This window comes from Dendropsophus ebraccatus, chromosome 1 (assembly GCF_027789765.1).
Source record: "Dendropsophus ebraccatus isolate aDenEbr1 chromosome 1, aDenEbr1.pat, whole genome shotgun sequence".
NCBI lineage: Eukaryota > Metazoa > Chordata > Amphibia > Anura > Hylidae > Dendropsophus > Dendropsophus ebraccatus.
Window position 1 is genome coordinate 188,409,357 of NC_091454.1, and position 14,836 is coordinate 188,424,192.

Below are 14,836 nucleotides of genomic sequence, written 5' to 3' on the forward strand. Positions count from 1 at the left end.
TGGGTGAGCTTTTCAGCTGCATATTCTGAAGATGGAGGAAGACCAAGATGTGAAATGGGCCTAAATGGTTGTGACTTATGGAAATTTTGTTAGACTTGTAACATCTAATGGCATAGTTAGAAGTATTGATATTAATTTTGTTCTAGGAAAGTGCATTGTTCTGGTACTCATCTCTAGCAACTTTAAGCCTAAATTTGTCATGTGGCAGAAGAATAACTCACTGACTGTCTTAAGCCCCTATTCCATGGGCTGATGAGAGGAGCAAACAAGTGCTGTCAGCCTCCTTCACCGCTCGCTGCAGCAAACGGGTGTGTCCGGGGGTGGCCGCGGGAGGCTGCCCGGGTAATCGCTAGATCGTCCGGGCAACCCATAGAGGATAGTGGCAATCTGCTGCAGCCGCTCATATTCCACGGAGCGACGGCAGCAAATCACTGCCATCCCAGTGGTTTACAGTTCATATATCAATAAGAATATTTACTTCAGAGGAAACAGGAGCTTATAACTGCAGAAATGCTATCTGAGGCCATGTACAGTTAGTGCTGTGTTGATATTTCATAGCCATTAACTATAACCATTCTACCTTTTCAGTCATATGGAATATAAAAAGTAGAAGATAACTCAGGCAGAATGTGCCGCTCCTAACTTTCAACCTTGTATAACTTTTATATTTCCACCTGGATATTTTATTGATATACCTCTCACTTTTTTCTTTACATTTCTTTAGCCACCTACACACCAAGATACCGTACTTGTTTTTTTTCCCCCCTCTTTGCAGAGAACTAAATGCAAGGTAGTCTGTTATAAAAGCATAATATATATTTAATATACCACTAGGCAGTTCATGGAGAACTTCGGTATCTACAGAAAGCATCAAAGTCACTAGACATGGACTGAATACAAAATATACCTGTTGTTCATTCCAGCAGATCAGACATAATCATACCAGGACATAATGATACTTATGGAAGTTGTTGGCCACAATTAGCATTTAAACTGTCACAGTCATTAAAAAAATGCATTAATCAATAGTACAAGCAAGTAAATATAAGAATCTTTATAATATATCTTGTCAGAAAAAGATCTTTATTCTCTTATCAATCCCCCAAGTTAAACTTTCCCTCACTCCTTTGCCCATGTTTGTCCTTGTCAACCCCTGTGTTTATGTGTGTCACTGTTGACTAGTTTATAGCTCAGTCAGGTGTTTTTGCCACCTGGGGTACCAAGCATTGCTTCACGCCCTACTTGTCCCCTCCATTATGGTATCCACCAGAAGTGGTCTTTTATTTGGCTCCCTGGTATTATGTTATCGTTTGTTTAACCTCAAGAGTTGTTACTCTGTTATGTAACTATTACTATTACCACTCTTTTTGACTGCACTCCTCCTGCGAGGGGAGTTCAAATTCTTGCATATGTTTGTTTGTTAACCTACATGTTTCAAAATCAATAAAACACAGAATTGATTAAAAAAAAAACTTTCCCTCACTCCAGGGGCAAAGCTAAAGGCTTGTGGGCCCTCGTGCAAAATTTCAGCTTGGGCCAAACGGGCTGTCATTATCACAGCTGATTCGGGAGAAGTGCAGAGGGACAGGATGTGGTTAGGAAGGCCGCCAGGTCCCCTATCGTACAGGACGGTTGTCAAGGAGACCACTTGCAACCTATAGCTATGCCACTGCCTTGCTGTGAGAAAAAAAACAAAACAAAAAACTTCTTAATTCAATGCTGTGTTTGAGTATGTGCACACTGCTGAAAAGTGAAAGAAACTCTGTTGCGTAATCCGCCGCTCATGCCAGCTCATGCCACTGACTGCGGCGGGCGCGCGCATCTCCGCCCGTGTCATAGACTCCATTCTATGCATGGGCGGATTCCTTTCTCAGTCCAAAGAATGATCAAGGTTATTCTTTGGACGGAGGAAGGAATCCGCCCGTGCATAGAATGGAGTTTATGATATTGGCGGAGACAAGCCCACCCACCGCAGTCAGCGAGCTGGCGCGAGCGGCGGATTACGCAACAGAGTTTTCATCACTTTTCAGCAGTGTGCACATACCCTCAATGGGTACAAACTCACTGGGCGGATCTGCAGCAAGTTTCTGGCTGCGAATTCTCTCTGCTCCACAGTGTGCACTGACATGGTTTGCTACGGCTGCTATTCACTGAATAGCGGCCACAGAAAACTGACATGTCAGTTGTTTGCGGCGCCGCTAGGGATCCCTGTCGGAGCGTATACCATGTGTATACGCTCCGGCCGGGATCCCATAGACGGAGAGGTAACGTATATGTTCGTAATAATCACGGCCGCTGTACAACACATTTTATGAGTATATATGCTGTGTGAACATAGCCTAAGCGTGTAAATTTATCTGAAACAATGCTTTACATTAGCCTCCTCTATCTGCCAGAATGGAAATATGCCTAAGAGGGTGTCCCTTGCTCAAGAAGGTTAATTGTATATTACGTGAAAAGACTAATGATTTTAGTCAGTTTTTTATAATACTTTATTTGCTAGGGGAGGGGTCAGTTGAGTAGAGTGAGTTTAGCTAACCATAATTGAAAAAAAAAAAAAAAAGTACAGTATAGACCCTTTAAAGGGGATGTCCAGTGCTCAATGCAGGGAGTGCTGGGGATGTAATGTGAAGAGCCTGCTGCCTTCTGTTCACTTGCAGTATAGGCTTCTGGAATTAGAAATGCCATTTTTCTTGACCATGTTTCCCCCCCCCCCCCCAAACATGATATAGGTAATTTTTGAGCCATCAGAACTGCGTTTCAGATTCCTTTTGAAGATAATATATCACGTTCCAATCTATCTTTATCAATTAGAGTAGGCATAGACTCATTTGACCTGATTTGAACACCTACTTTAGTCATTTAGTGTCCACTGGATGTTACCATGAAGCCGGATCGGCTCTATAGAAGCTGTATTCAGCCTGACTGGCTTTTTATTGCATTCCTTGGGTAAAAAAGGCTTTCAGTATTCAGGATAGAGAACTGATAACACAATAAACCGCCAGCAAGCCACGCAGTAAATCAGTGCTAGAAAGATACATTTCCTGATCTAAGCACATATTATTTGTCGACGTCTCCTATTAATACTGGCACACAGCTAATTTGTCACAAAGTTATTACTGTATTGGTTTGCAAATAATTAGAACTGAACAGAAACAATGTTTGTGATTTTAATGAGACATTCATTATTCCTCTAATAGGCCGGATGGCGTTATCAGTAGAGTTACATATGTAAGAAAATACAAAATTATCCCTGCACCATCCAGATAATTACATTTATGTACCTGGACCCACTTAGGATCCTATTTTCACTGACTTTACCCATTGCTCTCTTAATATATCTGTCTTTGCTGCTTGTGTTCTTAAAGGGAATCTGTCACTGGGTTTATGCTGCCTTAAATAAGGGCAGCATAAACCAGTGACAAAATGCTGAACAGTTACATCATTCTGTTCAGCTGTTCTCCTAATATGCAGGAGAATGGACTTTGTGCTACATCACTCCCTTCAGCTGCTGAGTGACAGCTGTCTGCCTATATACAGCCTAGATAGACAACTGCTAATATGCAGCAGATGGGCAGAGTGTGCTTGTACTCATAAATATCCAGGATTACTGAGCACAATCACATAATGGAGAGAACTTGTTGTTTTCCTTTTTTCAGGAAGAATCAGCTGAACAAAACAATGTGGTACATCATTCTGTTTAGTTTCTCTGTCACTAGTTAATGCTTTTGTTAGATAACGGTCAGGTCCCTAAGTAATAAATGCGTCCACCCAAAGCCTTTACTCCCCACTCTCCATTTATGGGCCAAACAGGGTCCTATAGATATATTATAAGACTGTCTCAGTCACATGGCTTAGAATGGGAGAATGCATTTAGCCCCCATTTTAGCCCCATATGGACCCATGTTTGAGGATCTAAAGAATCACATGCTAATCAATGGCTGAGCCCTCCTGTGTTTAAATGTGAGTCTGTGGTGATTTGACTGTAAGGGCCCTATTCCACGGGCCGAGCAACGATGTAAACAAGCGCCGATTTGCTAGGTCGGCGCTTGTTTACTGGGCCTATTCCACGGCTCCGATGATCGTGAAACAAGGGCTGCAAGGACATCGTTATCGATGTACTTGCAGCCCTTGTTTCATACATTACCTGTCTGGGCTGCAGGTCTTCTTCTCCGAGTCTCGCGCGACAGCATCGGCTTCGGAGCGGAGCTGTCTGAACTGACAGACCGCTCAGCCAATCACTGGCCACGGCGTTTCGGGCCAGTGATTGGCTGAGCGGTCTGTAAGTTCAGACAGTTCTGCTCTTAAGCCGATGCTGCCGCACGGGACAGGGAGAAGAAGACCTGCAGCCCAGACAGGTAATGTATGGTTCTGCTGAAATTGTCGGTCGCCGCCGCGCACCGCTGTTCAACAGTAGCGATGCGCTGGTGGCGAACAACAATTTTAGGTCTGAACCTAAATGAACGATCAGCCGATGACACGATCATCGGCTGATCGTTCTCTTTATTCCACCGAGCGAAAATCGTCCGAATAGGGCCGATTCGGCCGATTATCGCTCCTGTGGAATAGGGCCCTAAGGGTTAAAGTGGCCATACAGTACATGTTCAATAATTGAAGGTTCTTTCAGCCATCAAATATCTCTCCCTTCCCACCCCTGTCCTCCTCTTACATAGGAATGTTTGGCATGGCCGAGTGATTTTATGTTCTCTATGGGGAAGCCAGAGACCTCTCCCAGAACAGAAAGTGATTTTCTATCACGTCCCACCCCTATTGCCCCTAAACGCCCCCTATACCTCACACCAACATCCAAACCTTCCACAAGGGTATAAGGTGTATGGGAATTTTGAGACCATGTGTGATATTACTAGCTATTATCATTAGAAATAAGCAAAGCAGGCGGAAATCCGTTTTATGAGCTTCGTGAATTTTGGATAAAATTAGTTAATATTCGCTAATTCAATCTTAACGAATTTCAATAAAACAGCCAAACTATAGTAGCTACAGTACTGGGACTATTACAGAAGGGCAAATTTGTTAATGCATGTTTATTGTTTAATCACAACTTAAAAAAAAAATTGGCCAGTCATTCATCCAATCTAATGAAACCCAACTTGTATAACACAGTAGGAGTGGAGTACGAGCACTGATTATATAAGGTTTACACTCAGTTCACTAATCCCAATAAATTGGTTTAACTCAATAGGAGTTTACAGGAGTGTCCAGTGACAGTATAATATGGACTGTGTCTTCACTGGTCCCAATGAATTCCTATAGGCATCCAGTTACTTGGTACTTCAACAAACAATCACCCACAATCAGCCCTCCTATCCTCTCCTCTCTGTCCCTATAGCACTCTGTTAGTCTCTCCCTGCTCTGCTGTAACTGCCTGCTGCCATCCTGCTCTCTCCTCCACACACAGCTGACTGACCACCTCCGTTACCAAACCACCTTATATATAGAGGGGAGGGGGAGGTGCTGACATCAAAGAGGGGCCTGCAGCTGATTGGACGGGCACTAGGGATTATGGTTAATCCCTTTTTCCTGGCCAGTAATGCTCCATACAGCATGTGCGGCCACCATTTTGTTTTGTTTTTTCCTGCAAATTTCTTTAACAAATGGGCGGGGATTTGGCCTGATTTCCAGCGAATTTTGATTTGCTGGATTCACTTTGCTCATCTCTAATTGTAATATATGATAATCAGATGATGCACATTCGATCTGTACAGTATACAGTATTATCAATATCCCAGCCTTCTGAACCTGTAGTGGGTATACACTGTATAGACCCTCAGGATTACATGCCATGTTCCTAGTAATTCTTTGCCTCTGCATTATATTAGCTTTAGGGTTACAATGATGTAATGTATTGGGTAGTAGTAGTAGTAGTAGTAGTAGTAGTAGCAGTAGTAGTAGTAGTAGTAGTGGGTACTTGTCTTAGGAAAAAAGTTGCATTTTAAAAGAAAAATATGTATATTAATTGAAAAGCAAGTTGAATGCAGCATCGGGCATATAACATGGCTGAGTGGCACCAACTTGTGGTTGCTGCAAAGGATGTTTCTCAACAGAAACCTCATTTCCCCAGAGGGAGCAATTGGAAGCAACTAATTACCAGGCGCTGGCATTGAGCCACACTTGACAGATAGTTTATATATACAGGAGCACAATGCAAGATGTAAAAAGACAAGTTTGAAAGGTGGGTGATATGCTTGTGAATTAAGCAATGGAAGGGGCTGTGTCACTGTCTGCTGTCTATGGGTCTTTGTGTGACAGCCATGAAGTGTCACTGAAATGTTGATCGTATTCAGGATTCTTCTGCGCACTGACAGAACAAGGGCTACCCCATCTATCAGTGCAGGAGCAGAGATGAGCTATTCCTAGCCACTCTTCATGGTGTCATTGTGCTTATATTTAGCTGGCTGATTCCATTAGCAAATATATAGAAATAAATATTTATTTTCTAATTATCAGGTATTCTCTAGCTGTAAGTGATAGGAATAGATGAGAAAGGGAACAATAACTTGGGAGGTGGTGTTATTACTTACTGTATAATAATTGCAGAAACATGAACAGTATCATAAGGGTGAAAATGAACTTGAATAACTCACGAGGGAGTATTATGTAATACATGGGGATTAGCCGCCATAATAGAGAAAACTCACCCAATCCATTTTTCAATTTCAGAGACTTGGGCAGAGCTTAGACAATAGCAGGGGGGAGAGATCAAAGTGACTGTTCCATTGTGTAATTTATCCTTGTATTGGCTCCTGTGCTTTTCATGTGACATCATTGAGGTCCTTAACTATGACACCATGGTCTATTATTTTAGGTCTATGACATTACTCCTGTGACTGGTCATTACCCCTGAGATGTGATATCATTGTGTGCACTGTGCATTATTTATTATACTGGTGCCATGACATCATTATGCCCCTTATCCCTGTAGTGTGACATCACTGTGGTTATTACAAGAGATGAGCCTGAACTCAAGCATGCAGGATTTAATTTGATGACTTGTGGCTGAAGTTGAATGGCTGTATCCATGTTTTCCAGGCAGTCTTGAGGCTGCATCCATCTTCTTCAGCCACCGGTACGCCCAAGCGTACATAAGGTTATCTCATCTCTAGTTATTATCTCTGTACTATGACGATCTTAAGGCCCTATTACACAAAACGATTATCGGCGGTATGTAATTATCGGCTGATAATCTTATTGTGTAATAGAAGGCAACGATCAGCTGACATGAGCGATGTCAGCTGATCATTGCAGTCGTTTGTCTTTCAAAAGGACAACAATTTGCTGCCGTCGCTCCGGGGAATAGGAGCGGCGATGGCAGACCGCTGCTATTTGCTATGGGCTGCCCGAACGATCAAGCGATCACCCGGGCAGCCCCCTCCCCCCACGCAGCTCCTCGCATCCCCCTTGTCCTCACCAGCTCACTGCCAGCACGTGTAATAGCGGTGGCAGCGAGCAGGGAACGTTTGCTCCTCTCAGTTTGCTCCTCTCAGTTGCCCTGTGTAATAGGGGCTTAAAGGGGTTCTCCAGTGCTACAAAAACCTTTCCACTTTCTTCCAGAGACAGCACCATTGTTGTTTCCAGTTTGTGTGGGGTGTGCCACTTAGTTCCATTGAAGTGAATGGAGCTTAATTTCAAACGACACCTGACCTGGAGACAAGAAGTTGTCTCTGGAAGCAAGTGGCCATGTTTTTGTAGCGTTGGACAACCTCTTTAAGTTTTAATTATCTGTATATCATGGTATCACTGTGCTTACAATCGCTGCATTGTGCCTTCACTATGACTTATTGTCCCAGTATTGTGATGTCACTTTGTTTATTATGCCTGACGAGGAGTCATCACTATGTTTATCATACATGTATTTCTCTCCATATATATTCTAGAACAGATTTATATTGTGTGTACGCTGGGGGAGTATATATGATGAGTCTTGAGTCTTGCAGTTTGCTGCAGCAATTTTCTATTTTTATCACTGTATTTATTGTCAGTGTAGTGTAACCTCACTGTGTTGGATGTTTTGTTTATTGCCCCTGCATTGTGATAGCACTGTATTATCACCCTTGTATTTTGTTAACAATGTATTTATTGTGCTTTATCTATAAAACAATCCCTTTCTAGTGATGTTCCTCTGCTTATTTTTATATGTGTAAAAAAAGGTGTAAAAAAATAAATAATAATAGAGCCTCACCTGGAAGAGAGGAGTCCTATGGGTAACACAAGAGTAGCCCAGTACTAAAACTCAAGGCTGAAGAAACTTAAATAATGCTTCTGAACATAGGAGTGGTATTATATGTATTACTGAGAAAAGGACAAATCTCCAATGTTGAATGTTTTGGATCTAACACAATATGCAGTTGTCTTTCTGCCCATGCATAGGATCATCTGTATAAGTAATCCGTATAATATAAAGGACATCTATTTTAGACATAAGTCTAATAGTATGACTTGTAAATTATTCACTGTTTTAGCTGATAAACTAGAGGCAGCACCTACATTAGCAGGTCTTCTTAACTTATTCATGTAACATGTGTCACTGTTCACACCTGTATTGACAAAAGTCAAAGTAGGCAGCACAATATTTCTATGTTAGGGTCCTCTAAGTGAGGATTATATACAGCATTTTTTATATCACTGCCCAACAGTATAGAATTAAAGATTACAAAAGTTCAGTTTTGTGGGTTCGCAGAACTTTAACGTAAAGTTCAGGTTCATCTGAACTGAACCTTAAAGGGGTAGTGCGGCGGTAAGACATTATTCACTAAATAACACACATTACAAAGTTATACAACTTTGTAATGTATGTTATGTTAGTGAATGGCCCCCTTCCCCGTGTTCCCCCCCACCCGTGTACCCGGAAGTGTAGTGCTCTATACTCACCTGATTCGTGTCGACCCCCATCCGCCATCTTGTAACAATGATGTCATCTTCGGGCAGCCGGCCGAACCGATCCGAACGTCCCTCGTGCCAGCTGCCCTCTGTCGCGTCATCAGCTGCTCAGCCTCAATTGGCTGAGCATAACTGGAGTATAGAGCACTACACTTCCGGGGTGGGGGGGGGGGGGTTACACGGGGAAGGAGGCCATTCACTAACATAACATACATTACAAAGTTGTATAACTTAATTAATCTCTGTTCAGGAAGTTTTGACAAGTTTTCACTTTCGACAAGTCGTAGGGATATCCTGAGTATTTAGACCCTGACCAATCATTAGAATGAGTGGGGAGATCATCTCTTTGCCACGTGATCCTTTTTCCACTCAACAACTCAAGACCTAGATTGCCTCTTCACTGTCTTATAAATGTGCATTGGGAGTTTGTCCGGAATGAATGCACTAAACACATACTGTACTTCTCACAACTATTTCTCCCAAACATCCACCATTCTGGTGACCGACAGGATTTCAACAGTTCGAACCGTACAGATTTCCTAGTTATCATCTATCTTATGGATCAGGGATAACGTTATATTATGAGAATACCCCTTTATATATACCTCACTATTACTCTATCAAACATACCTGTATTTGGCATAACCAGCCGTCCTCCTTGATGGCCAAAAATTCCACAAACTCTCATTTCGGGTTTGGATGAAATAGATGACAAGTTCTGAATATAGGGAGTTTTATTTCGGTTGTGTAGGGTACCGAAGCACCTATTGTTACCATGCGGAAAAGTCCCGGATAGTGGTTTTCCGTGAAAGTCTGGCCTCTCTGTTACCCCAAGCGAGACCATGAAGGAACTTTGCACCTTGACCTTGATGTCTGTGAGAGGGTTAAATATTGAAGACTCAGTCATAATTTCTTTGTCCATAGGGTCCTGGAAACAAATAGGACCACTGTATGTCCTGCTAACGGTCAAGTCCGGTTGAAGAGAAGAGTTCAATAAAAGTGAGTTACCTGCAAGACAAAGAATAGGTTCTGAGCTGGCAATACAATAATAAATGATGATATTATAATATTTAGGTGGCACAATGCTAAAACCAACCATCAACCATAAAATGTTTTACAACAGTGAATAAAACCTATTAAACTTTGCAAATCCCTAGCACAAGGATTTCTAACATAAACCCATACTATTAAATCCTATGTGATGGAAACCACCTAAGCATTAAGGGGATTATAGAATGTGCACTCATTTGTCTCTCAGTTAATGTCATTTTACTATGCACTTATACACCAAGTCATGTCTTCCATTATGGTGCCTCTATCTATATTTCATACACATGTCATAACTGCAGTATTATGCATGGGTGACGCCAGCTTGCTACTTTGTCACACAAGCTCAAGTTAATGTAATGTAACTTTCTGGCCAATGTGTGTCTGTCAAAATATTCATAATCCCCATATGGTTTAATACTTCACATATTTAACTAAATTCCTGATAACTAGCTAAAGAGGTATTCCAAGAGCGACTGCCTCCTCCTCTTTTTCTCAGCTCCGAACCTGCAATGGTTGTGCGCCATCTTGCTACACTTCATCTATATAATAGATAGTCCTCAGTAGTGCACAGAATTAGTATCCACACACTTTGGTTTCTATTATATAAGTAGTATAGGTACTAATATGGAAAGTATATTGAGATGAAGGAAATAGGAGAACATCAATTCATGCATAAGGCTTCAATGGGAAATACATGGGAAGATGTTTCTAGCAAATTCACAAGTTTAGTAAGATTGATGGTGTTTTCTGATTAGGAATATATTGATAAATACAGTTATTTTTCTAGCTTTCTGTAATCTTTCATGCTTTCCTTACATTGTGTAACAAACTTCCTGTTCCTGTTGTACACTTTAGCTAGGAATTTCACCAGCTCTCTTCCACTACACCTTCTTGACTATAACCCCAACTCCAAGACCCACAAGAGGAGAGAGATAGTAAGCTTTATTCCCAGCTACAGTGTCAAACAGAAATAGAAAGTCTGTTACCGGATTTACACTAGACAGGAAGGAAAATGTGAAAAAAATTAAATCCTTTATATACCAATATGTCAGTTTATTAGACATTTGAAAATAGGTGCCCTCTGCTCCCCAGTCCTGCCCCAGCTCCCTTTGTTCTGTCCTGATCTAGCTGTTACTGGAGCCAAATTTCCCATAACAACAGGCAGTAAACAGCAGACCGCAGGCTAATTGTTCACCTAGTGGCCAAGAATTCAGAGCTGTTTTTCTGGGGTTAGGTGCAATTTTTGGTAAAATGAAGTGATTTACAAAAATGTATGTTACGAACAACATAAGCTATTATGTGAAGGGAGTTTGTTTGAAACAATATTGACCTTTTAAATATCAGGTACGTGTCATATGACTTCTTATGAATGATTTAGTGGACTCACAGAGTTCAGAGGAGAGCTTTCTTTCTCATTCTGATTAGGAAACTGTTTATTGGAATACACTTGTCCTCACTAGATCTGCAGGTCATTGTACTGATAATATTGTGAAGGGTCTATTACAGCAATTCAATACCTTTTACATAGTATGGATGACCACATTTAAAAGGAATGTTACATGGATTTTTCATTCTCTCTCTCTCTCTCTCTCTCTCTTTCTTTTTTTATGCTACAGCTTCTACTCTGCTCTGTTAACATTTAGGTATACATTTTACAACAGATACATGGACTTAGGAAATAACACACTTGTGGAACTCTATGGAATGAGGGCCAGTTCACACTGAGGAATCAGCGCTGAATCAGCTAGGAAAGTCTTCCGGGTGAAAATTGTTCTTGCGGAATTTCATGTGGAATTCTCATGGAATCCACACAGAAAGTGTTCCACCGGAATAACCTCTGTCAGAATTCTGCGCAAATATATATATTTTTTTTCATTTATTTAAAATCATTCATTTTTTTCTAATTCATCACGGATTCCGTGCTGAATTTCAGTGAGCATTTCACACGGATTTCGCGCTGAAAAATTTCAGAGTAGAAACTCACTGCTCAATTCATTTCAATGGGATTCTCTCAATTTCAATGTCAATTCTTCTGGCGGAAAGCAGATCCACCACAGAAAATTCCATGCGTAAATTACACTGTGTGATCTGCAGAACGTAAATTCTATTAAACTCAATGGAATTTGGCTCTGCACTACATTTTCGGGTAATATTTTCAGGGAGCAATTAGCACTGAAATTAAGCGCTAATTCCTCTGTGTGAACTGGCCTTAAACTCCAAGGATGGCTCTATAACACAAAGGTCATTGAGTACACAAGGAGGGGAGGAGGGAAGCTGTGACCATCACCTATTCTGTATGGCTGGTACCCAATCTTATCTATACACTAGTGTTACCTTACATTGTAAGGCTATGTTTACACTGCGTATGAGACCGGCCGTTCCTTGACCCCGGCCGGGTCACGGAACGGCCGGTCTCTGGCCAGATCATCTCGGCCAGTACTTAAGCACCGGCCGGATGATCTTTCGGCCGCAGAGCTCTGATGCGGGCGCATCAGCGCGCGCCCGCATCAGAGCTTGCCATAGCACACAGTGAAGCAAGCCGCTCACTTCACTGTGTGAACTGACAGGGCTTTCTGCGGCCGGAATTCACAGAATTCCTGCCGCAGAAAACTGACACGTCAGTTGTTTGCGGCGGCGCATGGGATCCCGGCCGGAGCGCACACGATGTGTGTATGCTCCGGACGGGATCCCATAGAACAACAGGCATTGTTCCACCGCGGTAAAAGTACGGCCGCTGTTGCCATCGGCAACAACGGACGTACTTTTACGTTGTGTGAACATAGCCTAATCGTGTTTGATGATAGGAGAATGCTCAATGGTTTCTCTACAGAAATATCATTTTAATATTAGGGGTTATTAAGATATTAGAGAATTAGAAAAACATTACTGTTAAAAAAAAACAGCATCATACCTGTCTGGAGCTCATGTGTGGGGTGACAAGAGCCCCTCTACTGCCTCCAATGTCCATGTCGGGAACTGCAGGGCTGTCTAATCCCTGCAGTTCCTGTTCCCCCTGCTTTGATAAAGCACTGCTAAGCAGCAATAGTGATAGAGAGGGGGAATCCCCCATCCCCATGTGTACTATATGCTCTTGTTAGAATATACAGTATTCTGGGGGAGGCTGCCCACCACTATAGTAGAGCAGAGCTTTAGTAGAGCTATAGTAGAGTATTACTGTTCTTTCTGGTAGAGCCACAAGATTGCTGCTCTCAGTGATAGAAGGACCCTGTTCTTTGTTATCGGTGCTGTGCAGCAACCCTTGATCAAACTAGGGGGCTGGGAACTACAGTATATGGCTTATACATGAATGTTGGTGGCAGCAGTGGGGGCTGTGTATATGTAAAAAAGTAATATGACTTTATTAAAGCAATGCATTAGTAACAAAAAAAAAAAATCTCTGGAGTACCACTTTAATGGAGCTGAGCTGCAACAACTGGTACAGAATCTATGTTGACCGAAGCAAATGTTGTGTACAAAACTATAGTGAGAGCTAACACCCGCCATGTGTCACAGGTCCAGCTAGTATGCAATGTGTTCTAGATTCATTAGGTTAAATTGTCACAGAACTCATCTCGAGGGAAAAAGAAAGTAACCAGTTACAAAATAAAAAAAGGCCTGTATTTTCATTTTTATCTTTTGCCTCGAGGCTTCCTGGAGCATAATGTTTTATTTATTCTTCTCCATTGCTAAAGAACACTGTGTAACCAGACTCTTCCCTCAATGAGCGAGGACTGTTCCCTGTCTTTAAGTGGTGTTTTGCATCCCATGCATAATTCTCTTACATTGAAATCCAAAAAACAGCTGGCAGGGGAAGAAACAAACTAGGGGCCACCACCTTTTTTAGAATATCTTGGGTTGATTTTAGGATAACACCAACTAGGAACCAACCAGGAACCAACTAAGAAGACAAAGAACATTTGAAACTGCAAACATTAAAGGGAAGGTATTCTGAACCTACAGCCCGATTGCTGTTATTTGTTTTTCTTTGACTCCCTTCCGCACTTACTATCTGCCATTCACTAACTTGTGATCATATGTTCGTGTCATTGATAAGTCTTTTTGATCTCTCTATGAGACATCACTTAGGATTTCTTGTTTCTTCATATGCTGTGCAGGTAGATGCTATTCTAATACAGTCAGCAGTAATAGGGAGAATAACTTTTGCAGGTTCGGGCTCACAGAGGGGACATTTACAGCTATTTGGTTAAACGTACTCTCTTTTTTTCTTAGACTACATTATAAAATAGTGTTTAGAGTAAAAGCAAAGGAGATAATAAGTATTAATCCAATTGCTTCTTTTATGCCGGGTTAAAACACAGTAAGACACTGGCCATTCTGTGACCCGGCCGTGTAACAGAACGGCCAGTGTCAGTGAAGTTCATCCCAGCCGATACTGCAGTACTGGCCGGATGAACTTTATTTCTGTTGAATTGGGATACAGGCCCATTCGGGTGCGCCCGCATCTCACTTCACCATAGCACACAATGGAAAGTGCATCCGGAGCTGCGCTTTCCATTGTGTGAGCTGTCAGTGTTGTGTGGTTTCTATTCAATGAATATCGGCCGCAAAAAAAATACATGTCTCCGGAGAGTATAATGACATATACTCCGGAGAAGATTCCATTGACTTCAATGCAACATACATTTTCTATTAATCACGGCTGGTGTTGCAATTTGCATCAACAGCCGTGGTTAATATAAAATATGCATATCCATAAACCATTAAAGCCCTCTTATTCCCAGTAAAGCCCTTTGGATATCTACTTTTCCATTACGTTAAAATGGCAAATCCATCTATGACTTTGTAGTTGTGATAACCAGATCATCTCCAGCCGTATATTCCCCTAATATGACCATATTTTACAATCGTAGAAAACCCTCACAGTTTG

General features: G+C 41.8%; 1 protein-coding gene across 4 annotated transcripts in view; it reads right to left on the reverse strand.

Moving 5' to 3' along the window:
• The window catches only part of UNC5D (unc-5 netrin receptor D), a 477,260-nt gene that overhangs the window by 78,198 nt on the left and 384,226 nt on the right, over positions 1 to 14,836 (reverse strand). For all 4 annotated transcript variants that reach the window (XM_069956215.1, XM_069956352.1, XM_069956101.1 and 1 more), the window contains one exon: positions 9,529 to 9,906. In XM_069956215.1, coding sequence (XP_069812316.1) covers positions 9,529 to 9,906 — 378 coding nt within the window. The remainder of the gene's footprint in view (positions 1 to 9,528; positions 9,907 to 14,836) is intronic.